General features: G+C 46.0%; 1 protein-coding gene across 1 annotated transcript in view; it reads right to left on the minus strand.

Moving 5' to 3' along the window:
• The window catches only part of TBC1D19 (TBC1 domain family member 19), a 921,320-nt gene that overhangs the window by 308,449 nt on the left and 585,851 nt on the right, over window positions 1-27,020 (minus strand). Inside the window, exons 12-13 of the mRNA XM_069202139.1 lie at window positions 22,219-22,293; window positions 18,108-18,170 (exon numbers count right to left, since the gene is read on the minus strand). Of these exons, the coding sequence (XP_069058240.1) occupies window positions 18,108-18,170; window positions 22,219-22,293 (138 nt within the window). The remainder of the gene's footprint in view (window positions 1-18,107; window positions 18,171-22,218; window positions 22,294-27,020) is intronic.

Raw genomic sequence — 27,020 nt, forward strand, 5'->3', positions numbered from 1 at the left:
AGCTGCCTTCCCTCTAGTAGAGTGGGCTTTTGGCCTACCACCGAGGGACTTGTTCGCTAACTGATAACATAACATTATACATGAAACAATCCACCTGGATAATGATTGCTTAGACGTGCCCAACCCTGTTCTAACTGGGCCATAGTTAACAAAAAGCTGTTGTGATTTACGTAAGCATTTTGTCCTGTCCAAGTAGAATTTCAAAACCCTCTTTACATCCAGAGAGTGCAGAGTTCTCTCAGCAGGAGTAGCTGGATTTTGAAAGAAATTTGGTAGTGAAATGGTTTGGTTCACATGAAAATCGGAGACGACTTTCGGTAAAAATTTTGGATGAGTCCTCATTACCACTTTCGCAGAATGAAAAACCGTGTAGGGTTCTTGAGCGCAAAGGGCCTGGATTTAGCTGACCCTACGCGCTGAAGTGATTGCCACCAGAAAAGCAGTTTTCCATGTGAGATGTTGAAGTGATGCCTTATGTATTGGCTTGAATGGAGGTAGCATCAGACGCGATAGGACAACATTCAGTTCCCATGGAGGAGATGGTCTTCTAAAGGGAGGAAAAACCTTTTTTAAACCCTCCAGGAAGTCCTTAATAATTGGGATTTGAAAAAAGGAAATTTGTGAGGGGCTCTTTCTGTATGCTGTTAGAGCCGCCAAATGTACCTTTATTGATGACAATTGTAAGCCCGATTTTGCCAAACTTAGCAAGTATGGCAGAATAGACTCCTCTCCGCAGGATATCGGGTCAATGTTGTTGTCTAAACACCACACGCAGAATCTCTTCCACTTGCTTGCATAAGTCGATCGTGTGGAAGGGCGCTTTGCTTCTTTCAGGATTTCCATACAATCCTGAGGTAAGTTCAAGTGTCCATATTGCACTAGCTCAGGAGCCATGCTGCCAAACTCAAAGATGAGAGGTTGGGATGGGATGGGATATCGGCCCTCTGAACTTCGTAAGCAGGTCCGGACGATAAGGGAGCCTGATGTGTGGTTTGAGTGACCGGTGAAGAAGGTCTGGGAACCACCATTAACGTGGCCATTCCGGAGCAATCAGGATCATTTTGGACTGAGCATTGGATAACTTCTGGAGAACCGCCGGAATCAGGGGAAGCGGTGGAAAGGCGTAAAGAAATGCTCCTGACCAGCCTATCCACCGGGCATTCCCCAGTGTCCCTGGATGGTAATATCTGGAGGCGAAGTTTTGGCATTTTTTGTTTTCTGGGGTTGCGAATAGGTCTATAGAGGGGGTACCCCATAGTGCGAAAATTGAATGAACGACGTCGTCGTGTAGAACCCACTCGTGGTTCTCGTCCATTACGCGGCTGAGAGCATACGCTTGAACATTCTGGATGCCAGGCAGGTGAGTTGCTACTAGCGACATGTTCCTGGCCAGAAGCCAATGCCAGATTGTCTGAGCCTCTCTGGATAAAATCCTGGACCTGGTGCCTCCTTGTTCGTTTACATAGTACATAGTGGCCACGTTGTCCGTCTGGAGAAGGAGAGTTTCCGCTCTCAGAGAGGGAAGGAAAGCTTTAAGCGCAAGGTGGACTGCGCGAAGCTCCAGCAGGTTGATATGATAGAGACTCTCTTTCTGTGATCACTTGCCTTGGACTCGAAGATGTTCCATGTGCGCTCCCCATCCGAGCAGTGACGCATCTGTTACGATGGTTTGAGCTGGAGGCTGTTGTTGGAACGGAATCCCCACCAAGAGATTGTCGGGTAGACACCACCACTTGAGGGACTGTAGGGCGTGGGGAGAAAGGAGGACTTTGCTCTCCCATTCGTTCATTAGTTGACTCCATTGATCCTCCAGGTTTTCCTGTAATGGTCTCATATGGAGGCGAGCATTGGGAACGAGATGGATACAAGACGCCATCGAGCCCAGTAGAGAAGCTATTACTCTTGCCGTGGTCTGTGGAGTCTCTTGCAGATGTTTGCACTTTTGGAGAATCGATAATCGTCGTTCCTCCGAAGGAAACACCTTTCCTAGATTGGTATCTATAATGGCCCCTAAGTAATTCAACCTCTGAACAGGTGTTGCTGTGGATTTCAGGAGATTTACTTGAAGACCGAGCTTCTGCAACAGCTGTAGAGTCCATTTGAAATGTTGTTGTGCCTCTAGATAACTGGAGGCCTTTATGATCCAATCGTCTAGATAGGGGTAGACAAATATTCGATGTTTCCTCAAGTGGGCGGCTACCACCGCCATGCATTTGGAAAAAGTCCTCGGCGCTGATTTGAGGCCGAAGGGCAGAACCGCAAATTGGTAATGATGTTTTCCGACGGTGAACCTTAGGAATTTTCGATGTTTCTTGGTCACCGGAATATGAAAGTAAGCGTCGCAAAGGTCTATTGCACAGAGCCAGTCGCCCTGACGAAGATGTGGGTAAATTTGGTGCAAGGATAGCATCCTGAATTTCTCTTTGCGAATCCACTTGTTTGCTGTCCTTAGATCTAAAATGGGACGAAACTCTTGCTTGTCTTTTTTGGGCACAAGGAAATACCTCGAATAAATCCCCTTCCCTTGCTGGCTGATCGGGACGGGTTCTATGGCTCTTTTTTGTAATAGAATGGTGACTTCTAACTGAAGAGCTTCGAGGTGTCGGCTGGGTGTTTTGGGTGGAACAGATGGTGGAGGACTGGTGAATCTGAGAACGTAACCATGTCTCACAATATTCAATACCCAGGCGTCTGATGTGATGCGTAGCCACTCGTCCAGATGATTTGAGATACTTCCCCCTACCGGAGTGGATAACGGAGGAGGGGGAAGCGAAGATTCAGGGCTTAGACGCGGGAGCCTGTCGAGTTGTCTGGGTTTGAGGTGTTGAACGACCCCTTGTCGACCTTCGTTGTGTGGAGAAACCCCTATGATGCTGCTGCTGTTGCTGTTGCTGGGGGCGTGAAGACATCCAATGTGGAGTCTGATACCTGTGGGTGAACAGTCTTCGTTGATATGGGCGGAATACCTTTCGCTGTTCTTTCGGTCGTTCCATGCCTACCGCTTTCAGGGTATCCAGCTCAGATTTCATTCTGGCCATCTCGTCATCGGCATGAGAGCCGAACAAAGTGGAGCCTGAGAAAGGTAAATTTTGTATTCTCTGCTGTGCTTCAGGTTTAAGAGATGTAAGTCGCAGCCATGCATGTCCCCTGAGCGCTATTCCGTGAGCATAGTTATGTGCGGATAGTATCGAAGAATCCGCCGCAGCACTTATAACTTGGTTAGAAACCATAGCTCCCTCGCCCACGACCTCCAGGAAATCTTCCCTTTTGTCCTTAGGAAGATGCTCCGCAAACTGCAGTACAGAGTCCCAAAGGGCTCGATCGTATCTCCCTAATAAAGCAATGGCACTGGCTGCTTTCATGGTGATGGATGCAGTAGAGCATACTTTTCTTCCTGCAGCATCGATCTTTCTGCTCTCTTTATCTGGAGGTGAAGAGGAAGACGGTGACATAGAATGCAACTTCTTTGCTGCCACTATAACCACCGAGTCCGGTGCTGGGTCCGACCTCAAGAATAGAGGATCTTGTTCTGGTGGACGGTATTTTTTAACAAGTCTGGAAGGAGCAGACTTTGTTGCAGCCGGTGTAAGAAAATGTCCATTGCCGGCTCAATAAGACCCGGAACCAGTGGAAGCAAAGGTCTCGAAGATGTCCTGTGATGCAAGGTCTCGAAGATTACTGACGTCGATGGGGCCGGCACCGCCAGCGGGATATTCAGTTTGGTTGCCCCTCGCACTAAGACCTCCTGGAAAGTATTCACATCATCTATGGGGGACACTCTCGGGGACGGTGAGTCCGATAGGGTTGGAGAGTAGTCCCGTGTAGACGAAGAAGAATGTCTATGATGTGAATGCTGAGATCTCTGTCGTGATTCATGACGATGGTGCCGAGAGGAAGATGAATGTCTAGAAGAATGTCCAGAACGCCTTACAGATCGCGTTGGAGTCCTCGGAACAGACTCTGAAGGAGGAGCCGGAAGAGGAGCTGTAGGTGTTACCGGTGTCTGCGGCAACGGCGACTGCCGAGGCGAGAGCTGTGGAGACGCTGGAAGCAGGATAAGTGAGGCCGAGGATTCCGACATTGTATAAACCCTTCTAGGCCTCTTTGATTGTCATCTCAACGTCGACACACTCCTCGACGTCGAAGTGCGGTGACGGCGAGTGCCTCTGGACGTCGATTCCTCTCGCCGTTGAGAACCTCTCGACGACGACCCTCGACTTCGTTGTAATGACGGCGAAAGTCTCCGACGGCGAGCACTCTCTCTCGACGTCGATCGCCCTCGCCGTGTCGACGGCGAGCCTGACTCGGATCTCCTCGACGTGGAACGTCCTCGCCGTGTCGACGGCGACCCAGATCCTTTCGACGTCGGGTGTCCACGCCGTCTCGACGGCGAAATGGTTGTCGACGGCGAACTATGTCTTTTCCTCGCCGGCGAACCACTCCTCGACGGCGAACATGTTGGCGCCGTTCCCTGTCTCGACGTCGACGCCCTCGACGTCGTCGGAGACCTGTGCCGTTTTTCAGCAGGTCTGGTAGGAGTTATAGAGGAAACAGGTTGAGCCCTGGTAGAAGCCTGACCTCCTCCTCGCTCTGTGGTGGAATGGCCACTTTTTCTCCTGTCCTCTTTCGCCTGAAGTCGGATTTTCTCTCTATCATGAAGAGTTCTTCTAGAGAAGGTTTTACAGATGTCACACGACTCCGGTTTGTGGCTGGATGGAAGACAGATTATGCAGACCCTATGTGGATCTGTTTTAGCCTTTTTTCTGCCACAAGAAGGACATTTGTCAAAAAGTGAAGGCATTTCTAAACTAGAAAAACCTCAAAATTCTGTCAGAAATTAACAGAAAATAGTAGGAAATGATCACTCAATGTTAAAAACGTCGAGTGAAATTGAAATTCAAAAGATTTTAAATGAATTTCTGTCACAAAAAACTTTGTGAGGTAGAGCTCAATGCTTCAGGGTCCTGTCAGAAGGAGCCGGAAAAAAGAACTGAGGCAACTGCCTTTTGCTGTGCATGATGGGATACAGGAAGACTTTACTTTCTTAAAGGCACAGCTCTATTTACATTCTGTATAATGGCAGCCTATGGGCTACACTGACCTGCATTGTTTTATTCCCATCAGAGGTGTAAATAAAGTATGAGAATGTACTTGGTATTACATTTCTAGAATAAATAGGTGTTTGAACTTGAATTTACACTAATATTGATTTTTCTTTTCAACAATTTGGCCTGTGTAGCTGTTCACATAGGCTGCACAGTGTTATTCTTAAGTGTTTTTTTTGACAAACCTTTTTTTCAAAGGGTTGGTATTTGCACTTAAGAATATACTTCACATCAGTGCTCCAGGGTCCCCGCAGGCGTGCGGAACTATTCAGTGCTTATGACTATACATGGAAATCCCCTACGAGAGAAAGACTGTTTACATGTTTGGCGCAGGTGGAGGCATTGGCTAGCCCATTTTGGCAGTCCCCCACCCCAAAGTTTGAAAGAAAGAAAATAATTCTTGGTGCCTAGTGGGCTTTCTGCCCCATGGGGGGGGCGATCGGGGGCAGACTGTTTACATATCTGGGGGGCTGGTAGGGGCATTAGTATGCTCATGTTGGGCAGCCCGCCCCCAAAGTTTGAAAAAAAAAGTAATCCTAGGGTGCCTAGTGGGCTTTCTGCCACACCCAGGGGGACAGATTAGAGACTATTACCCCCATCTGCCCCCCAGGGCGCAGAAAGACTTTTTACATTGTGGGGGGGCATAGGCATGGCCATTTTGGGCAGCCTCCCACTCCAAATTGTGAAAAAAGTAATCCCTGGTGCCTAATGGGCTTTCTACTGCCCCCCACCTCCGGGGGTGGGGGGGGGGGGAAATCGAGGGTTACTGCCCACCATCTGCCCCCAAGGAGGGTAGAAAGACTTTACATATTAAGGTGGGGTTGATGTGGGGAATTGACAGGCCCATTTTGGGAAGCCCCCACCACTATACAAATATATAAAAAATGCCTAGCGCCGGGTGCTCTTTCTGGCCCCTCGGGGGGCAAATCAGGGGCTTATGCCCCACCTGCCCCCAGGCCACACAAAAAGACTGAAAATCCCCCAAAAATGGAGGGAGCCAAAACCCTTGGCCAAAGGGCTGCTCCCCCTTCCCTGGTGCCTAGTGGGCGGATCCCTGCTTGGGTATTGCCCTCACGCGGTGATCCACTAGGGAGGGGTACCATTGGAAAGGGGAGATTGATTACTTCCAAACAGAGAGGATTGTTTCTGTGTCTTTATATATTTCAAACTCATCTCTTTGTGTAAAATGGATTAACTCAGTCTTCCGGCCATTTTTGTTTTATGATAACCTTCCTGACCTGTTTTTTCATTTTCAAGCACTGTGTGTTCACTTGCTACACTGAGCACTTTTCGATAAACATTAAGTGGATAAACTTTTATTATACAAAGCAATTTCATTATATGCTTCTTTTTGCATTTAACAGCATATTACAAACTATTATTTCAGTATTTTATTGACTCACTTGGATTGTTTAGTACTATGATACCTACTGGAACTCGGTTGTCCTGAAGCTATTTATACTACTGTCCTCTTGGGTATATGAGCTGCTTCTGTAGTGTATATAATCTGACCTGGTAGATCACTTTGCAAATTTTACATTCATAGGGTTCACAAAACTCACTGTCAAATAAATGTTATTATTGTAAATATAAGTACACTGTTCCCAGAAAAAGGAAAAAGCACAGGGTAACCCTTGTGTTAGAAGCAAGTGCCCTCACACACCCAATTGGGTGTCATGCTTCATCATCGGGCAAGCTCCTCGTCAGACCAGCGCTGCAATGTCTGACGGGCACCCCTGCAAGGGGGCTTTTTGCCGGAGATCTTTTCTCTGTGCCGTGGTGAAAGAGATACAAAAGAGTCAATGCCCATCTACAGGCACTGCAGAAAGAAGGAGAGCGGAGGGAAGTTAAAATTGGCTCAAAACCCGGACAGGACACCTTAAGTTTAATGATCAATAAAGGGGTAGTGGCCAAAGCGATAAAAACACAAAGGGGAGAGTGGGGAATGAGATAATGCTCAGACACTCTCTTAATACAGGTAACGTCAGGGGGTAGGAAGCTATCTCACACCCCTGTGGACAGGGTCAACATGTTTTGTGTCTCAAAAGGTCCATATGGATCCAGCGACACTTCAACAGGACCAAAACACTAAATTGAACATTTCTCCTATTAATTCAATTACAAGACCTCAATATGTCAACAACTGTCAATCTGATTAGACTCTAGTCACTTACTAACAACAAACTGAACATCAGGCTAGTCTATCTCAAGGGTCGACCAGTGAAGGGAAAGAAAGGCACACAACTGAACTCTGTTGTATGTCATAACAATAGGTGCTCAAACGTAATGAAAGTGGCACACAGTGAACAAGCGATGTAATCATGCTCAGTGGTAGTGTCTGGAACAGAAGTATAATAGCTTACCGTCCCACAACGAGGATCTGGCTCCATTGGTAAACACAAGCCAGAGGGAAAGTGCAGTCACTACAATAATTTAGCACATAGTTACAAGAATATAATAATGCTGGCAAGGGTACAGGTAATCAAGTGTAAAGATATCCTCTATGCAGGACACTCAGCGAGTAATGGAGGCTCAAAACTCAGGAGTCGAATGTCAAGACACACAAAACACGTGCAAGTAATTGCAAATCCGGGGGAGAGCACACTCACTATAAAGTAAAGGGAGTGCCACTGTTAAGCTCACAAACAATTAGCTAATAGGAAAAATCTTCATGTAAGGCAGTACGTGCTTAATAGAGGCGTAAGATGGTTTACACGGGCCCCCCCAAATGAGCGTGACTGAATAACACTGTGGCTTTGAAGTTCAACAATAATTCAGATCCAAACCGTCAAACTGCTCGCTCTCTCTAGCGAGAATCTAGTTACTCAAATCTTCGTCGCTGCTCCCCTGTATGGGACCTACCCATGGCCGTGCTCCCGAACAGATAGTCAATTATTCCGTATTTGTCCATCTTCTATGTTGACTGCCGGTTGGGCGAAGGTTTCTCCTCCAGTAGTCCGTCTTTAGTTTTGGCAGCAGTACTCACATGACCCGGGATGTCCAACCAGATTGCGTCTTCCGCGATTGGTGGCCAGGGCGCTCCACTTTTAAGTTTGCAGTTGGTCACGCTCCTGACTATCTGTTGACTAGGGAGGCTGTATACTGGACCATTAATCTCCCTGTCCCTCATTTTTTTATTGAAATAAATATTATTAGACAGGTTGCAATTTGCAACTCCTTGTGATAAGCTGAGAACAAAGAGATTGAGGCATGCAAGGGACAGCAGCCCTCCATCCCTGTATTTGCATACCAAATGATAATTATTTTAAAGAAGTCATGGAAGATGAAAGGGATATGTGGTGCTTAAAAAAATGCTTATTGTTTAGAAAGACGTCACAGGAGCAGGCACTATCTGCTGCCTACAAAGCTGCTGAAATAGTACCCAATTGCTGCCTACATGATTCACAGCATTGGTCCTAAACCATCAATGTACACCTTGCTGAATCCTAAATAGAATGGAGTGCCAACTTTACACCACTACCAATTTGCGATTCAGAAGGGTGCACAAAACCCCTTTAAAAAGTCAGAAAGAATTTTAAGATTCGTACAAAGGGCTTCTGTACATTGGAAAAAACTCTGAGATTGCAAACTGTCTGATTTTGCAAATCGAAGAGTATGCAACCCCAAAAGGGGGTTTGTCCATGTGTCCCTTTCTGCCATATGCCATTGCTAAATGTGATCTCTCTGCCCAAGCTCACCTACATAAGGTAACTCTCCAGGTTGTTTACAAAGATCTGGGAAGCACGATATCAGTGGTGCTTCGATTGCAACCCATATTTTCCCTCTATCCATACTGGCAGGTCCTCCATGTTGATAAGCAGTTTCAAACAGACCTGCTTCTCACATCTCATCAGCCCTCACAACCTCTTGCGTCCATTACTCTATAACTGATACATGTGTTAAGACCTCCTGCTATCTTGATATAAACAAACAGGCCTTAATAGATCAAACTCGGGCTCTCAAATAATCTCTGGAAATCACAATTATCCCTGGCTAGCTTGATATAAAAAAGAAGGCCTTAATAAACTAAACTCGAATCTCAAATAATCTCTGGAAATCACAGTTCTCACTGGAAAGTCGAACAATTACACAGAAATACAATGATATAAACAACTTGGCCTTAATATACTAAATTGAGTTATCAAAACAATCACAGGAAATCAATGTTCCTAAAGTACAAGTTACTTAACTTCAGTAACGAAATATCTGGTAGAGACATATGCCTCATAGAATTCTTTAAGTTGGGCGGGGTCGCTCTGGCTCCGGGAAACTCTGGGAAGCGCAGAGCGGACCCAGACGCAGGCTCCGAGGACAGAGGCCTTGAGAGTCGACCCTCCTCCCACCTTGCGCCAGCAGAGCGATGGGGCGAAGTCGGAGAGCGATGGGACCTCTTCGATTTCTTCTTTTTCTTACCTGCACCTGAAGATTTTGAAGATGACGAGTGGTGATGGCTCCACGAACGGTCTCGAGACCTTCCTCTCGATCGAGATCGGGACTTATGCAGAGTCAAGTGCCGGGCCGCCATGAGTTTGAAGGGCCGCTCCCTCAAGGCCTTCGGGTTCAGCTCGGAGCACTACTTCGGGTCGTGGTCGCGCTCAAGACACCACAAACAAAGCCGATGCGGATCCGTCACCGACATCCTGCGGTGCCAGTTCTCGCAAGGCTTGAAACCAGCCTTTGGGACCATCCTTGACGCATCAAATATCTCACTAGAAAACTCAACGAAACGGTCAAAGCCGGTCAAAAAGAGACCAGGGTAGCTCTCTCTGGATCAGCGCGTGGCGTGGAAAGAAAAGAACTGACGTCACTGCGCAAAGGTGGCATCTATGTACTACTCCCAACATCATCACGGCGACTAAGACGCCAACAACACCCGCGGAGTCGACAAACACCACCCATGTACAAGGTTATTGCTCGAAGAAAAATCTCCAGATTCAGTCTGACGCCTGCGGGAAATTCTAAGGGAAGTAATCTCCAACTAGAAGTCTCACTCAGATACAAATTTTTAACCAAACAACAGAAAAGAATAATCAAAACAACTTTTAAAGAACAAAACTGCACTGTAATGAGTTTGAGGAAAAATGCAGGGTAACAGTTTTAAAAACAACAACACACTGTTTGAGAGACCGAGAGTATCTGTTGAGATAACATAACATCGATGTAGCATCCACTTCATATATTTATCCATATCTTATTTGTTTTGCTAACAACTTTGGTGCCGTTTTATGAATCACCCCAAAACTTTCCAAAATTTCCAAAAAGGGTTCTGACAAGTTTTGGGGTGATCCACTGGGGGGGAGGGTGGTGATAGGGCAAGAAAAAGGTGGTCCCAAAACGCAGTTTCCCTATTCATTTTTCGATATGAACTTTAGACACAGTTACAGCCCAAACTGCTGAACGGATATAAATCAAATTTAGTTGAAAGGTAGATCTTGGTCCAGAAAGAGCATTTTTGCTGTAAAACCATCCAGTAGTTATGGAGAAATTAAAGTTAAAAAAAATTGTATTTATCATGCCATGGAGGAGCTGCAGATTTGACAGATCTCCTGCTGAGATCTGACTGGCTGCCACCACATCAACCAGGAAGTGGGGGCAGCCATCTTAGGATTCGGGACTCAGTCCAGAGTTCTAAAAAAAACACAAAAAGACATAAGGGGGAAGGGTATGGATCCCCTGATCCCCTAGGCCGTTTTTTTTTTTGTAAATTTTTTTACTGCAAAATCTTGGAAGGTCCGTGAATCTGTAGCAAGATAAAATAATAATAAAACATAAAAAATACAACAGTGGACTCTGCACTTGTATTATTACAACCTCCCAGAGTGGGCCAGGGCCCAGGAGGGTGGGGCAAAGCATGGTATTTTTTGGGGAGGTGTGTGCATGGTCTCCCCTCACAAGACTCTGAGAGGCCCCAGGGACCCCATCCCATGGGGTGCAGGTCCAAAAATGAGAGAGGGGCGCTCAACCCCCTCATGGGGCCTAAAAAAGGTCCCAGGCACCCCATCCCCTGGGGCCAAGTAATTAATGAAGGGAGGGGGGCACAGAGACCCCCTACCTGAGCCTAATTAGGTGCCAGTGTTCCCCTTCCCAGACCCAAAATGTTAATTAAATGGAAGGGGGAGCATGCCATCCCCTAGGGCTGTGAGAGTCTTTAAAAGGGAGGGAAGGCCACTTGGCTCACCTCTATGAACCCTTAAAGGCCCCACGGACCCCATTCCCAGGGGCTGGCTCAGTTACTGTGTCCTGACAAGCCCACCTCCAGGACACAGTAGTTTCCCAGTCAGCACTAGTGGAGGCAGAGAAACATATGCTTGCTGTGGTCTGGCGGGAGCATTTTTTTATCTCCCTGAAAACAAGAGCACATATGGGAGTCTGCTCCCAGCTGGTGGGAGATTTAAAAATGTTCCCACTGGCTGGGGGCAGACTTGTGTTTTTCTTCCCTGCCCGGACTTTTATAGGCAGGGAAACAAAACACATATTGCTCCCGCCCGGAGGGAGTGTGCAGGCTCCTGCACCATGCAAGGAGCCGGCTGGGGCTGCAGTCGAAGTCTTTAGTCCATCCTGGCAGGGCATCAGGTAACTTCTCCTTTCAGATGGCCATTTTTTCGCCAGTGCTGCTTCCAGGACCAGGGTCTTTTCATCTGCCTCTGCCTTGCGCAAGCAATTTTTAGGTGGGTGTGGAATGTTTTAGGAGCCAGACACCACTACCTAATCCTAGGCTGCCACATCATCTCTCCACCCCGTCCCAAGCCTCCTGCACAGCATTCTGGAACACATCAGTATGGTGACTTCAAGTTGTCTGCGGAAGGACTCAGATCCACTCCTTGATCACGTAGCTGCTTGATCAATTCCCACCGAAACTTCAAAGCTGTGCCGCTCCTGTGTTGGCTCATGAGATTTGTCAGTCCTTCTTATTACAGTGAGCCTGGGTGCAGTGTGACAAGCTAATTAACAGATGCAGATTTTGTCCCCATCCCTTCCTTCCTAGGAAATGTGTGTTTAGTTCACTGCCACTTCCACTTCCACTTCCACTTGGCATTTAAAAGTACGTGCCAAGCTTTAAACCCCCCTAGGTAATCCATAGGGCAGTGTGCTACATAGGTAAAAGGCGAACATATACCAATGTGTTTTGTATGTCCTGGTAGTGGAAAACTCCTAAATGTACTTTCCACTACTGTGAGGGCTGCTCCTTTCATACATTAGTATTAGGGCTATCCTCATATACTGTTTGAGTGGTAGATTGTGATCAGAAAGGGGTAGACGGGCCATATTTAGTATGGCCCCAATTTATATGGCTAGTTAAGAAATGCCCCTTTTTAGAAAGTGAGCATTTCTCTGCACTTAAAATCCGTCTGTGCCTTACAGCGTGTCTCTAATCAACGTTTGGGCTGGGCTGGCTGACAGCTTCCTTGTGGATTTCACCCAGACAGCCACAAGCACAGGATGCCCAGTCACACCTGCTCTCATCTGCATACTGAATGGGCCTTCCTAGGCTGGAAGGGTGGAGGACCTGACACTTAGGGGGTCATTCTGAACCCGACCGGCGGCGGACGCCGCCGGCCTGGCTGGAACCGCCAGAATACCGCTGTGCGGTCAAAAGACCGCCGCGGGTATTCTGGGTTTCCCGCTGGGATGGCGGGCGACCGCCAGAAGGCCGCCCGCCAGCCCAGCGGGAAACACCCTTCCATGAGGATGCCGGCTCCGAATGGAGCCGGCGGAGTGGAAGGGGTGTGACGGGTGCAGTTGCACCCGTCGCGATTTTCAGTGTCTGCATGGCAGACACTGAAAATCTTGGTGGGGCCCTGTTACGGGGGCCCCACGACACCCCATACCACCATCCTGTTCCTGGCGGCCAATACCGCCAGGAACAGGATGGCGGTATGGGGGTCGGAATCCCCATGGCGGCGCAGCAAGCTGCGCCGCCATGGAGGATTCCCCAGGGCAGCGGGAAACCGGCGGTACACCGCCGGTTTTCCGTTTCTGACCGCGGCGGTACCGCGGTCAGAATGCCCATGGGAGCACCGCCAGCCTGTTGGCGGTACTCCCGTGGTCGTTGGGGGTCAGAATGACCCCCTTACATTTCAAAGGCTAGTGGCCTGTCCTCACACAGTGGACTGCCAAACTCCCTACTGGGACCCTGGCAGACAGAACTGTACTGAAAGGGGACCTTGTGCACTTCAAAACCACTTTTTGAAGTCTCCCCCACTTCAAAGGCATTTTTGGGCATATAAACTGGGTCTCTGACCCCACCAAATCAGATACTTCTGGACCAGATCCTGCATCCTGTCAAGAGGAACTGCCCGGCTGCCAAAAGGACTCACCTGGACTGCTTTGCTGTGAAGGACTGCTGCCTTGCTGGCCTCTGACTTTGTTTAGAAGTGCTCTCCAAGGGCATGGATTGAGCGTGTTTCCTGTTTTCTGGCGTCTCGGGGCAAAAAAGACTTAGGGCCTCATTCCTACCTTGGCGGGTGACGGTCGCCGCCCGCCAAGCAGGAACCGCCACTTGGCCGCTCCGCGGTCAAAAGACCGCGGAGGCCATTCTGGCTTTCCTGCTGGGCCGGCGGGCGCCCGCCAAGGGAGTGCCCACCGGCCCAGCGGGAAAGGCCCTGCAACCCAGAAGCCGGCTCCGAATGGAGCCGGCGGGGTTGCAGGGGTGCGACGGGTGCAGTTGCACCCGTCGCGATTTTCACTGTCTGCTAAGCAGACAGTGAAAATCATGCTGGAGCCCTGTTAGGGGGCCCCTGCACTGCCCATGCCAGTGGCCGGAAGCCGGAATGACGCAGCCCAACTTCCTGACTGAAGAATCAACGCAGTGCCTGTCATGCAACAGAACATTTGTTGCAAAGCCTACCGGATCGACGCAACGCCTTTTACTTCGTCCCGCATGCCCAGGATTTCTACGCATTGTCCCTGGGCATCAAAAGAACCCCGCATAGCAGTGAGGAAATTTACGCAAATACCCTTGCAGTATGGAAAGAAACGATGCATGGTCTATCTCTCGTCAAAAAATCCGATGCACAACTTATTTTTCCATGTATCTTCTCCTCTGCGGTATCCGTGTGTGTAATTTTGACACAAACCATGGTACTTTGTGCACATGACAGGCAAATGTTGATTTTTAAGATCTAAGACTCTTTTTAATCTTGCAAGAATAGTGATATTACAACTTGTGCTTATTACAGTTTTGACCTTAATTATTAAATAGATAAATATCATATATTTTTCTAAACCTGTGTGGTGTATTTTTGTGTTGTTTTCACTGTGCTATTGCATGATGTATTGCACAACTACTTTACACATTGCCTTCTAAGTTAAGCCTGACTGCTCAGTGCCAAACTACCAGAGGGTGGGCACAGGATAATTTGGATTGTGTGTGAGACTTATCCTGAATAGGATTGTGGTCCCTACTTGGACAAGGGTGTATACCTCTGCCAGCTAGAGACCCCATTTCTAACAGTATATATGTGGGATTTTAGGGGCTTGAAATTAATTCTCGGAGTGCATGTTTTACCATAGACGGTACCTTGCTGGACCCTTTAAGCCAAAGTAGTCTGGAACTCTAATTTAGGGAACATTTCACCAATAATGTCTAAACAGTGTAAGCACCACAGACCAACACTATGAATGAATGTAAGGCCTACCCCAGGTCAGCATCAATCCCTGAAGAGTCCCTTCTACGAAAGATTATCTGTGCACAGATTCGAAGCTGTGCAAAAAACTAGCACATGTGCAGCCTGCACATAAGTGGCCTCTCGTGTTCATATGTAACCAGCCCAGAGTCTCGTACCTTAGCTTCACAGCAGCAGCCTTATCTTAAAAGGTGGACCCTGACAGCTGCCACAGTCAGCCCAATTACTGCGAATTTACTGTGAGTGAGACTCAGGTAGTAAGACTCACACAGTAAAATCCATAAACCAGGTAGTCACAAGTGAAAAATCATCAGGGACTCTAAGGGCTAAAGCCATTTGCTACAGGCATGAATTAGCATTGATTGCAATTTGGGATGAATCCTAGAACACTGCAAATGTTAACTATGTGGCCACAGTCCTGCTACGCTCAGCAGCTTTTGATACTGTGGACCACAAACTGTTACCTAAGCGACAAAATGATAGAAGAATACAGAGGATCGTCTGTAAATGGATTCAGTCCTACCTGACAGCTAGAATACAAGTATTATTTCTACCTCCATACCTATCAGCACCATTTTTTCAAAAACTAGGTGTTCCCCTAGATATGACTGCCCCTCGCATATTCAAAATATGCCTGACTCCAGTTCCTGAGCTTGTAAACTTCCTTAAACTCACTCATTACAACAAAGTGACATCCAGATTATCTTTAAACTGGAACACCTGTTAGACCTTGAGGGATCTGGATTCACAACATGACTACAGGCAGTTAACAACTGGTTGCTACAAATCCTTTGGAACTTATTCTCATTCTCTGTAAAGCTGAGATCTTGCCATGTGGATTATGGAAAAGGTTTCACTGGACTCCAGCTTGGATTTGATACCTTCCTACTACATCAACAGAAGCAAAGAATTTGGAGACGATCAAACACTTCAAACTCTCTCTCTCAAAAGACAGGTCAGCAACATGACAATAAGTGCCTTCAAAAGCATGAGAACATTTAGAGATCACACCCACAGGATCAAAGCTTTCTAGTACTGTCACACTTAGACTATGCCAAAAAGCTCCAATACTGTCATGCCTAGACAGACTATCCCAACAGGCCCCACATTTGACTCACACAATGTCTAATCAACAAACTTCAACATATCCAGAATCCTAGTTTTTAGACACCCTACAACAAATGTGTTCAATCATGCACCCAAAGGACTCCCAGGAAACCAATGAAAGATCAACGTGTTGTGCCCTCATTGGGGCTGTGAAGTGCAGCATCAAGAATCCTAGTTCTCAGTCTGCATATGCATCACCAAATCACCACTACTCCCAGGATTCTACAGTGGCTACCAACTGCAAGAATAATAGTATTCAAAGCCCTCTGCAAGACCCCAGGGTTACCCACACCAGTGGACTGATTTTTCTCCAGTCTAGATTCAAGGTCTACACCCAACGGGGAAGTCTTACATTAAAAATGGCAACATTACTACTCATCACTCCTTTCAGAAGAAACAGCAAAGGTTGAAGATCCTTCTCTGTTCAAGCATGCAGGCTCTGGAAGCTGACCTAATAAATTAAGAATATGCAACCATCAACTAGAAATCAGAAAAACAATAAAACTTTAACTTTTCCCAAAACATTACTCAATCTCCAGAAGACCACACTATTGTCACACTAAATTAATCAAAACACTGCTGAATGGCTCAATAATCATCCTACGGAGTACTGCCCACATCTCCACAGAATAAGCAGAACGTTATTGGCTAGGTTCTGATTCTGTCTCACAATTGCACGTGGAATAATATGACATTCTAACTACAGACTACAAAGCTATCATAAACAGAAAACTCCCTGCAGAAAAATAGGAACCTGTGTATGGTAAGAAACTGCATGTGCATCCAAATCTCACACTCTCTGCAAAACACCCACATTTATGTGCTTTAGCCCAGTGCTTAGTTTATAACAGAATAAGTGCTGGTGCCCAAAGCTGTGTTCAGAAGCTTGGGACTGGGGCTATGACATGTCAGAGCTCCAAATGCCAAGGTTGCATAGTCTGGAAACCATCTCATGCATCTTTAATCAACTACCAGATACTCACTGCCATATTATCTCACTCCTGCAAGTTTCTGCTTTATCTCTTTGTGACAATTTTTCTCTCTTTCTTCTTCTTTCCCCTTTATGGTGTTTTCCCTCTCTTGCTCTTAGGAAATGTAAGATGAGGAAAAATAAGTGCTGGAATCCACAAACAAGTGCTGGAGGGCCACATGGCAACCACTTGCCATGTGAGGCACCACACAAGTCCAAAAAACACTTCTGTCCTGCTTCCAAACCTCAAACACGGCACCCAAACGTCTTCCACAGAGCCAGCCTACAACTAACACATGTTCAACCATGCACCCAAAAGGCACCCAGGAAACCAATGAAAAATTGGAGCGCCTCTATGTCTTCATCAAGGCTGCACATTGCTATATAAATTATCCAAATGGAGTCACTATTTATCGTTTACAACTCTTTTTAATGCGTTTTGCAAACGTAATTTAATGCTGTGGGTATGATTTAAACATGCTTGTGAATCTATGGATGACCCACTTCTGGCTAAACAGTTTCAATCATGTAGATTAGAAGTGTTTTATCATGCACTACATTTCTGTTCAGACACTCTTTAGAAGTCCCTCTTTGTTGCGTTAGCGTAACTTACGCATGATGTACAAACAGGGAGAAGATTTTTTTAATATAATGTAATATCATTTACAGCACAAGTTTGCGGGAAAAAAGATGGGGCAAAAATATATATTTCATTTTATTTGACAATAAAGCAATTTCTGTCCCTTGACACAAGTTACTGAAGCCACTGCAATTCTAAATAACCTCCACAACCAAAACGCGATTTATAATAGGAGAGAATAACTTCATGCTTTCTTCATATCTTAATTTATACCAACCACATACAGTAGCATGACTTCAAAGGGTTCCTAAAATGTTGTTTTTCTAGAGCAGTGGTTCCCAACCTTTTGATTTATGTTGACCCCCATTTTAACATTAATGGAACCCAGGGACCCCAACTGAATCATCATTGAAATCCGGGGACCCCCGCCTGAGTCATTACTGGGAGCTGGGGACCTAATTTGTCAATATTTGTTAATATTTTTTAATTTTCTAAGCAGTCGAGGACCCCCTGAGAAGGCTTTGCGGACCCCCCGGGGTCCCTGGACCACAGGTAGGGAACCACTGTTCTAGAGGAAACAAGACAGTCACCTAGTGCTCCGGAATAACACAGTTTACCACTCATACAACTGACTGGGAGTAAATCTGTTTATATGACGATTAAACCCACATAAAATACAATTATTTTTTATAATGCCCGAGGAAATTTGAGTTAGGTACCTGATATAAATAATCTTCAAACACAAAATAGTAGTCATCATTACTTGCTGTCAGTTTAACATCCTGTAGTCAATAACAAAAAAGAAGACATGGCGTAAACCGTACGAACAATTCAATATTTCGATGCTGGTAAAATCTCATTTTAGTATATCACTTGAAACAGAAATCGGCGCCACAGTGATAACAAAAAAGGCGCACTCACTATACTACCAGCTCTTTGAACCCAAAATATACAAAATAAGGTAGACTCTTCAGATCATTTGACTACTTCTCATCCTAAGAGTCTTTTTTAGTGAGGAGCTCAAAATGAATCAGAATGCTCACATCAGAAACAATACAGCTCACAGGTATGGGGTTTTCAACTGCTTGGTGTTACTTGCACTAATAAAATTATAACCACACAAACTATTAAGCATGAAATAATTACATATAAAAAAATTAAACGCTTCCTCAATTGTTTCCATCAAGATTGTGTCTTAAAGCTAGCGAATGTCACAAATGTAAACACTTCAATACCAAAAACAGTGTCCAGTGTAGAAAGTAGCCTTTTTAGGGTCGAGCGCAAAGAGCTCTGTCCCTGATGTAATCATTCTATGGGCTTTTAACGACGCCCATCAGTGTTAGGGTCGAGCGCAAAGCACTCTGTCCCTGATTTAATATCTCTATGGGCTTTTAACCACACCCATCAATTTGGTTTGTTTGTGGGCTTGCCTTTTAAAATTCGCTTCATTTCATTTGTGAAAGTCGTGCATACACCTTGCCTTTTCTGCCGTTTAGCCCTCCTCAAGCGCACCGGCCAACTACTGAAAACATACGAGGCTCCATGTTTTCCATATGGTTTCTGGACTACTTTTTCTCTTTATTTCGCAGGCAGCGCGATTTTGCAGGCAGATCAGTCACTGTGGCGGAGCCACTCAATGCGTATGTGGTTTCCACAGTCTGTGAGCCAAGAGATGTGATTACCGGCTGATCGTACACACATTGTATCATCTCTACCCTGGCGCATCATCAGGAATTTTCATTGGGCGTTTATCTAACATTTCAAATTATTTGTAGTAAAAGATCCTTTTTTTGAGTGATGTAGACATACTGTTTTTTTACCATTGCGTGAGGTGAGGCTCCCAGTCTACACACACGTCAGACATGCCTGGGAACAACAAGGTGTTGTTTGAAGTGAATTAGACACATTATTTCAGCTTCTCTGCATGCCCTGTATGATACATGGGTTATAACAATGCCTCACCGTTTTCAGAAATTCATACATGTGGCACATCGACGGTACAGCAGGAGGAGTACTACTGAAAAATGTATGGATTCATATACCTACTTTGACCAAAAGTTTAAACAGAGGGTGCTTTGAAGTTAGGAGTAGGCCTCTGTCACGTGACATACCACCACTGGACCCTACAGCTTCAGCTGTCTCAAATGGAAGATGTATTTCAAAACAGACTGACTCAGAAAGGCCTTTCAGTTCTCTCCTTTCAGGCTGGTACCCTCCTAGATCAGATGTTGTCGCCTTGGGCGGATTGAGATGTCTGAGGCCACATGTAGTGCAGCAAATGCATCAAATTTTTAAAACATAACAAGAGGAGGAGGGAGGGCATGGGACACAGTGCTTTTAAGAGGTGAGAGGTAAGGACAGTGGACACTGAGGCTTTTAAGAATTGGGGGGGGGGACTAGGGACACTGAGGCTTTTGAGGCAGGGACCAGGGTGCAAGCGAGCAAGACTCCACGGGCAAAACAGAGCCAGGTCTTTAAGTGGGGTAAAAAAAAAAATGTGTGTGGGGGAGGGGGTTCTCTAAATGCAGCATGGCTAGAGAGGCTTGGCCATAAGTTCTTTACAAGAGGTGTGGCCTATGTACTGAAGGATGTGGCCTAAGTCAATTGAATCTAGACTACTGTGTCTCACAAATTAAAAAAATGTGTATGTTGCTGCAATGTATGGCAATGATAGGACACCATGGCGCACTTCAGAAATTGAACACACTTAAGATAAGGCTGAAAAAAATACTGCTAGGGATCAGAGGGGAAAAATGCCCTGTCCTACATGAGAAGGACCAGATTCACATTTTGCTCTTTCTATTTGAGACTCAGGCACAGTCCTGCTTCAGACTGTAGTAGAAGAAATCATAAAAAGAAAAAAAATTACATTGCTTTCCATTGTTGCATCTTTGTATCGGACCTTGAGTCATGGCTAGGAAGGAAATGGGCACTGTGGCTGCTGATTGATTTGTAAAATACAGCAATAATCATGTTTAGTGGGCCCCTCCAGCTCTCGGTACCACTGGTTTTGCAGCACCAATGGAAGCAATGCCCCTGCGCAGCTTCAAATAAATAGAGGCTATTTACTATCAGTCGGATTGCCAGCAGCCTCCATGGCTCACCATTTACCACTGCACTGTGCATGGAGAAGATATTCGTCCTCAACAAAAAATAAACAGAAAATAAAAAATGTGGGCCTTCTCACTTCTGTTGTGATTTCTATTTGGTGCAAGCCCCGGGAAGTGCAATTGTGTGCTGGGTAACTGCCGCCAGTCAGTCAGGGACAGGTTTTGTTTGTTTGCTCCACCTGCTGTATTATGCCTTTTTCAGCTGAGTAAATTAAGGGGCTAATTATACAGCCTGAAAGGGACTCGCTCGTTTGCCCTTTTTAGTGCGCAAACACTTTGACCTGTTTTAAGTACTGTGGGCTTTTAACCACGCCCACTGCACGCCCATCACTTTCACTCGTTTGTGGGCTTGCCTTTCAAAATCCTTTATCATAATTGGTAAATGTTTTACTTTTGTCCTTTTGGCCGTTTTGTTACCGCCTTGCAGACTACCCCGGTTACATGGATAATTGCATATTTGAGGATACGTTTGACTGCAAGCAAACTTTTTTCTTTTTTTGTCTCTCCTTCGTACTCACGCTCATGGCTTGAATCAGTTTTCTTATCTCAACTGTTTTAGTTTTCCATTGCAATTTATGTGACAATAAAGGTCCAGTTAGGAATTTACAATGCTAATAGCTCTAACTCAAGCAAATGCAAGAGACCCATTGCATTGCAAATGCATGTTTACACTGGAGATAATTTTTTTGTAATTGTGGTCATAATTTTTTTAATACAATTAAAGCCCATTCCTATGAGCAGTACGTTTTATAATGTGTATATTGTTCGTAATCATTTTGGTCTACCCACTAAAAAGAAACCTTAGGGTTGGATCAATGTAAAAACGTAAAGGTAGGCTGCGTTACCAAGCTAGCGGTTAGAAGCAAGTGCAGGGGCTTTGGCTAAGAGAGATTTATAGCTCCTATTCCTTTATGAGCCCAATGTATGCTATATACACAGTCAGCAGTTTCACTGAATACCGACTGAAATAGTCTGCTATTGCCACTTACTCTACAGTGAACAGATACTTCAAATGATCACATATGAAAATAGGTTATATTACATATTTAGCGGAGATATCTGGAAATAGGATTAAGGCACCCATTCACAATTTGTGTATGAAGTAACATGCAAAATGACAAAAAAAAATCATTTTTTAGGTAGAGATACAGTTTTCCTACTGCTATGGGAGGAGTATGCAAAAACCATGCAGACATTTTATTTCCCCTTCTAAATCAATAATACTCGTGTAATAGAGAGGGACTACTTGAGCAACAATATTGTATATTCATTGAAAATTTATTACTTTGGCTCCTTGCTTTCCGATTCCGAATTTATGTGTTATTTATCGCACCTGATAAATAATACCACAGGGTACGATATTTATCGGATGCATTAAATAACATCTATTACAAATTTGTGGGGATTAACATGCAGAATTTGGTGTTTAACGTACCAAAATCCACATGGTACAGTAATTACTGCATGATGTTCCCACGTTAAATTTCGGCAGTTTTGACCTGCTTAAATAATGACAGTTTAAGTATTTAATGCATCTGATAACTATGTGTTAAAAATAGCCAAACTCATAATTCCAATCCGTGTGTAAACCGGAGTTTCCGCACCGATCGGAATTAATCGACCTACTCGTAATCATGTCCTAGGCATTCAAGATATCCTCATAAACCCTGTATTGGCTGGACAAACATCAGCCCAATTGGCAATTTATTGAAGTACTTACTTTGTAAATCAGGCTGTCAGCTAAGAGGTCATGCTGTATCACGTTAGATTTGAGCTGTTCGTAGTACAATATGTCCTACAAGAAACAAAGAGCCTTATCAGTTTTGGCCATGACATGTACATTACATTAATAAATTCATATTACAAGCAAATGGAAATGCATGCTTTTCCTTACACGAAAAAGCTCGGCCATAATTTATTTCTGCCACAAATGACCCACAAAAGTAGGATTTTGAGAAATGTTACTTTAATGGTGACTTACTCCAGGACTCTCCACAACTTTAGAAACTAAAAGCTGCCATCAGATTGATGTATCTACCGTATAGATGCTACCATTCTTGAAACCAATAGAAAGTAAAAGGAAGACTGGTTGCTGGGACAGGCCAGAATAAACAGACCAGAGTGGTAATGCATGGATAGATAGCCACTGCTCACTGCTTTTGGGGGAGGAGGCTATTTATGTAGCATTCATTTTGCAGCACCAAGAGGACACAACGTGGTCCTTCAGTGTATTATACCTTGTGAACTCTTGGTTGTGGAGAGCTACTGCAGAGAGTGTCAAGACAATGGGCTTGTAGATGCAACCACATTCCATTGAGCGCTCACCTGTCATGGAAATCATGACCAAAAGTGCCTGAAGGGTGGGAATTAAAAAAACGGCCCTGCTAACCAGGCCCCAGCCCCAGTATTCTTTCCCTAAAACTGCACCTTTGTTTCCACAATTGGCACAACGCTGACACACAGTTAAGTCCTTTGTTAAAGGTACCCAAGGGCCCTGTGGCCAGGGGAAGGTCTCTAAGGGCTGTAGCACATATTATGTCGCCCTAAGGGAAACCTCACCAAACACATATATACTGCCCCTGCAGCTTGAGTGTGCTGGTGAAGAGAAAAAGACAGTCGACATGGCACCCCTCTCAGGATGCTATGCCCACAAATCACTGCCTGTGGCATAGGTAAGTCACCCCTCTAGCAGGCCTTACAGCCTTAAGGCAGGGTGCAGTATACCAAAGGTGAGGGCATAGCTTCATGAGCAATATGTCCCTACAGTGTCTAAGTCCATCCTTAGACATTGTAAGTGCAGTGTAGCCATATTGAGTATATGGTCTGGGAGTTTGTCATCATGAACTTCACAGCACCATAATGGCTTCACTGAATACTGGGAAGTTTGGTATCAAACTTCTCAGCACAATAAACCCACAATGACCCCAGTGTGGGATTTATTGAAAAATGCACATAGAGGGCATCTTAAAGATGCCCCCTGTATATTAGCCGTACTGCTAGTGCAGGACTGACCAGTCTGTGCCAGGCTGCCATTTTTAGACAAGTTTTGGACCACATGGGGTGAGTGCCTTTGTGCACTCTGTGGTCAGAAACAAAGCCTGACCTGGGTGGAGGTGCTTCACACCTTCTCCCTACAGGAACTGTAACACCTGGTGGTGAGCCTCAAAGGTTCAAGCCTCGGGTTAAAGTGCCCCAGGGCACTCCACCTAGTGGAGATGCCCGCCGCTCCCCCCCCCGGACAAAGCCCCACTCTTGGTGGCAAGTCCAGTGAGAAAATTAGGGAATACATGGAAGAGTGACCTCCCCAGCCAGGACCACCCCTAAGGTGTCCAGAGCTGAGACGACCCCCTTCCTGCAGAATCCTTCATCTTGGTTTGGAGGACGGGGCCAATAGGAATAGGAATGTGCCCCTCCCCCCAAAGGGAGGGGACACAAGGAGGGTGTAGCCACCCTCAGGGACAGTAACCATTGGCTACTGCCCTCTGAACCCTAAAACGCCCCAAAATCTAGGATTTAAGGTCCTCCCTGAAAACAGCTCACCAGATTCCTGGCTACGTACAAGAAGAAGGACTGCGCTAAGCTGAAACCCCTAGCAGAGAAGAAGGAAGATGACAACTGCTTTGGCCCCAGCCCTACCGGCCTGTCTCCTGCTTCAAACAACCTGCAAAAAGAACAGTGACGCGTTCACTGGGACCAGCTACCTCTGCCAACTACAGAGGACTGCCCTGCACCTAAAAGGACCAAGAACTCATGAGGACAGCGGCTCTGTCTAAAGAAAACCTACAACCAAGGACTCACCTCACTCTGGATGCGTGAGCCTTGACCCCTGTGTACCCAATGCCCACAGCCCGTGTCCAGGTAGTCCATCCAGCAAGAGAGGGTCCCCAGGCGATTGCTAACAAGTGCCCTGTCTGCGTTGACCTCTCCACTCCTCCACGACAACGCCTGCAAAGGGAATCCCGAGGACCCCCCAACTGCGAAGAACACACTGCACCCGCTGCCCCCAGGCCCTAGAGAAACTGACCCCGGTGCATCAATCTCCAGCAGGCAGTCCTCCTCCCTGTTCGACTGGTGGTGTGCCCGACCGGTGGTGGACCTCGGCTGCAGCCTCTGAGTGACCCCTGGGGTCTCCTCGTAGACCAGCATTGGAAATCCAACGTCCTGTTTGCACCTGGCTGTCCCTGTGCCGCTGAGGTTGTGTGTTTGGTGCCTACTTGTGGCCCCACCAGTGTTCCTTCAAACCCCCCTAGTCTGTCACCCGAGCCACGGGTACTTACCTGTAGGCAGGCCCGATTCCGAGTACTCCCTGTCTCCATAGGAGCCCACGTTAAATTTGCTCAGCTTTGACCTCTACACCCGACCGGCCCCGTGTTGCTGGTGGTAGGTGTTTGGGGTTAACTTGAACCCCAACCAGTGCACTTCCTTAAACCCGGAGACTGAAACTGTAAGTGTTGTACTTACCTGTGAAACGATCTACCATTTCTTCCCCAAGAAACTGTTCTGAAAATTTAACTGTGTCCATTTTTTAAACAGATTATTGTCAATAATTCAAAAACTGCATTGCTTACCTATTTCAAAGTACTGTTGATACCTGTGTGAAATACAAATCTTTTGAAGTACTTACCTGCAACTTGAATGTTGTGGTTCTAAAAATAAATTAAGAAAATTTATTTTTGCTATATAAAAACCATTGGTCTGGAGTTAAGTCATTGAGTGTGTGCTTCTTATATTGTCTGGGTGTGTACAACAAATGCTTTGCACTACCCTCTGATAAGCCTAGCTGCTTGACCACACTACCACAAAGAGAGCATTACAGTTATCTACTGTAGCCTCTATGGAACCCCTGGACACTGTGCACACTATATCTCACTTTCATATACTATGTACAGTGCCAGCTTTCTACAATAGGTATAATAATAGTGTTAGAAATGGGGTCTTTGGTTGTCAGTCAGGTTACCCATGTGCACGCAAGGACCCTCACTCTAGTCAGGGTAGAAGAGAATCACCCTCAGCTAACCCCTGCTCACCCCCTTGGTAGCTTGGCACGAGCAGCAGGCTTAACTTCAGAGTGCTAGGTGTAAAGTATTTGTACCAACACACACAGTAACTTAATGAAAACACTACAAAATGACACAACACAAGTTTAGAAAAATAGAAAATATTTATCAAAACAAAACAAGACCAAAACAACAAAAATCCACAATACACAAGTCAAATTATCAATTAAAAACCAAAAAGAGTCTTCGTTTAATTTTAAACACAACGTTAACGCTGTTAGCATGGAAATGTACCTGGGTGCATCAAAAATAAGCACGCACAGGCGAGTGTGAACTAAAAAGGGCTTGCGATGCGTCGATTTTACGCACAAGCGAGACTGTGCGTCATTTCTCCTTCAGTCAAGTCAGCGTGCGTTGTTTCTTCTCTCCACAGGAGAGCGATGCGTCAATTTGGACCGCACTCTCGGGGCTGGGCAGGTCTTGCGTCGGTTTTACATGCCCAGCGATGTTTGCATCAGAAATCCTGCTGCACGATGATCCGAAAATCACACAGCACAGGTTGCGATCTCACCAGCCTCCGTCAGCGAAGCTGCACATCATTTCTCCAGCCGCGGGCGTCGAACTTCCGGTTGTGTTGCAGGCGAGCATTGATTTTCAGCCGCAAAGCCGGCGGTTCATCAATTTTTCAGCCGCAGATCGGAGTTGCGTCGATCTTTTCCTCGCATGGCGGTCGGTGCTTGGATTTCTCACCTTTGGCCTGCCAATTTCTCCTTTCAGGGTCCCAGGAACTCGATTGCCACCACTTGGCAGAGTAGGACTCTCAGCAGAGGCTCCAGGTGCTGGCAGAGAGAAGCCTTTGCTGTCCTGGAGACTTCAAACAACAAGAAGGAAGGCAACACAAAGTCCAGTCTTTCTCCACTAGCATAGGCAGAACAGCAACTGTAGGACAGCTCCACAAAGCACAGTCACAGGCAGGTCAGCTCTTCTTCCTCAGTTCTTCAGCTCTTCTCCAGGCAGAGGTTCCTCTTGGTTTCCAGAAGTGTTCTGAAGCCTGTGGTTTTGGGTGCCCTTCTTATACCCATTTTGCCCTTTGAAGTAGTCTTACTTCAAAGAAAAGTCTCTCTTGTTTGTGAAATCCTCCTTGCCCAGTCCTGGCCCCAGACACATACCAGGGGGTTGGAGACTGCATTGTGTGAGGGCAGGCACAGCCCTTTCAGGTGTGAGTGACTACTCCTCCCCTCCCTCCTAGCACAGATAGCTCATCAGGATATGCAGGCTACACCCCAGCTCCCTTTGTGTCACTGTCTAGTGATAGGCGCAACCAGCCCAACTGTCAAACTGACCCAGACAGGGAATCCACAAACAGGCAGTGCCACAGAAATGATTTAAGCAAGAAAATGCTCACTTTCTAAAAGTGGCATTTTCAAACACACAATCTTAAAATCAACTTTACTAAAAGATCTATTGTTAAATTGTGAGCTCAGACCCCAAACTCCACATGACTATCCGCTCCCAAAGGGAATCT

This window comes from Pleurodeles waltl, chromosome 1_2 (assembly GCF_031143425.1).
Source record: "Pleurodeles waltl isolate 20211129_DDA chromosome 1_2, aPleWal1.hap1.20221129, whole genome shotgun sequence".
Taxonomy (NCBI): domain Eukaryota; kingdom Metazoa; phylum Chordata; class Amphibia; order Caudata; family Salamandridae; genus Pleurodeles; species Pleurodeles waltl.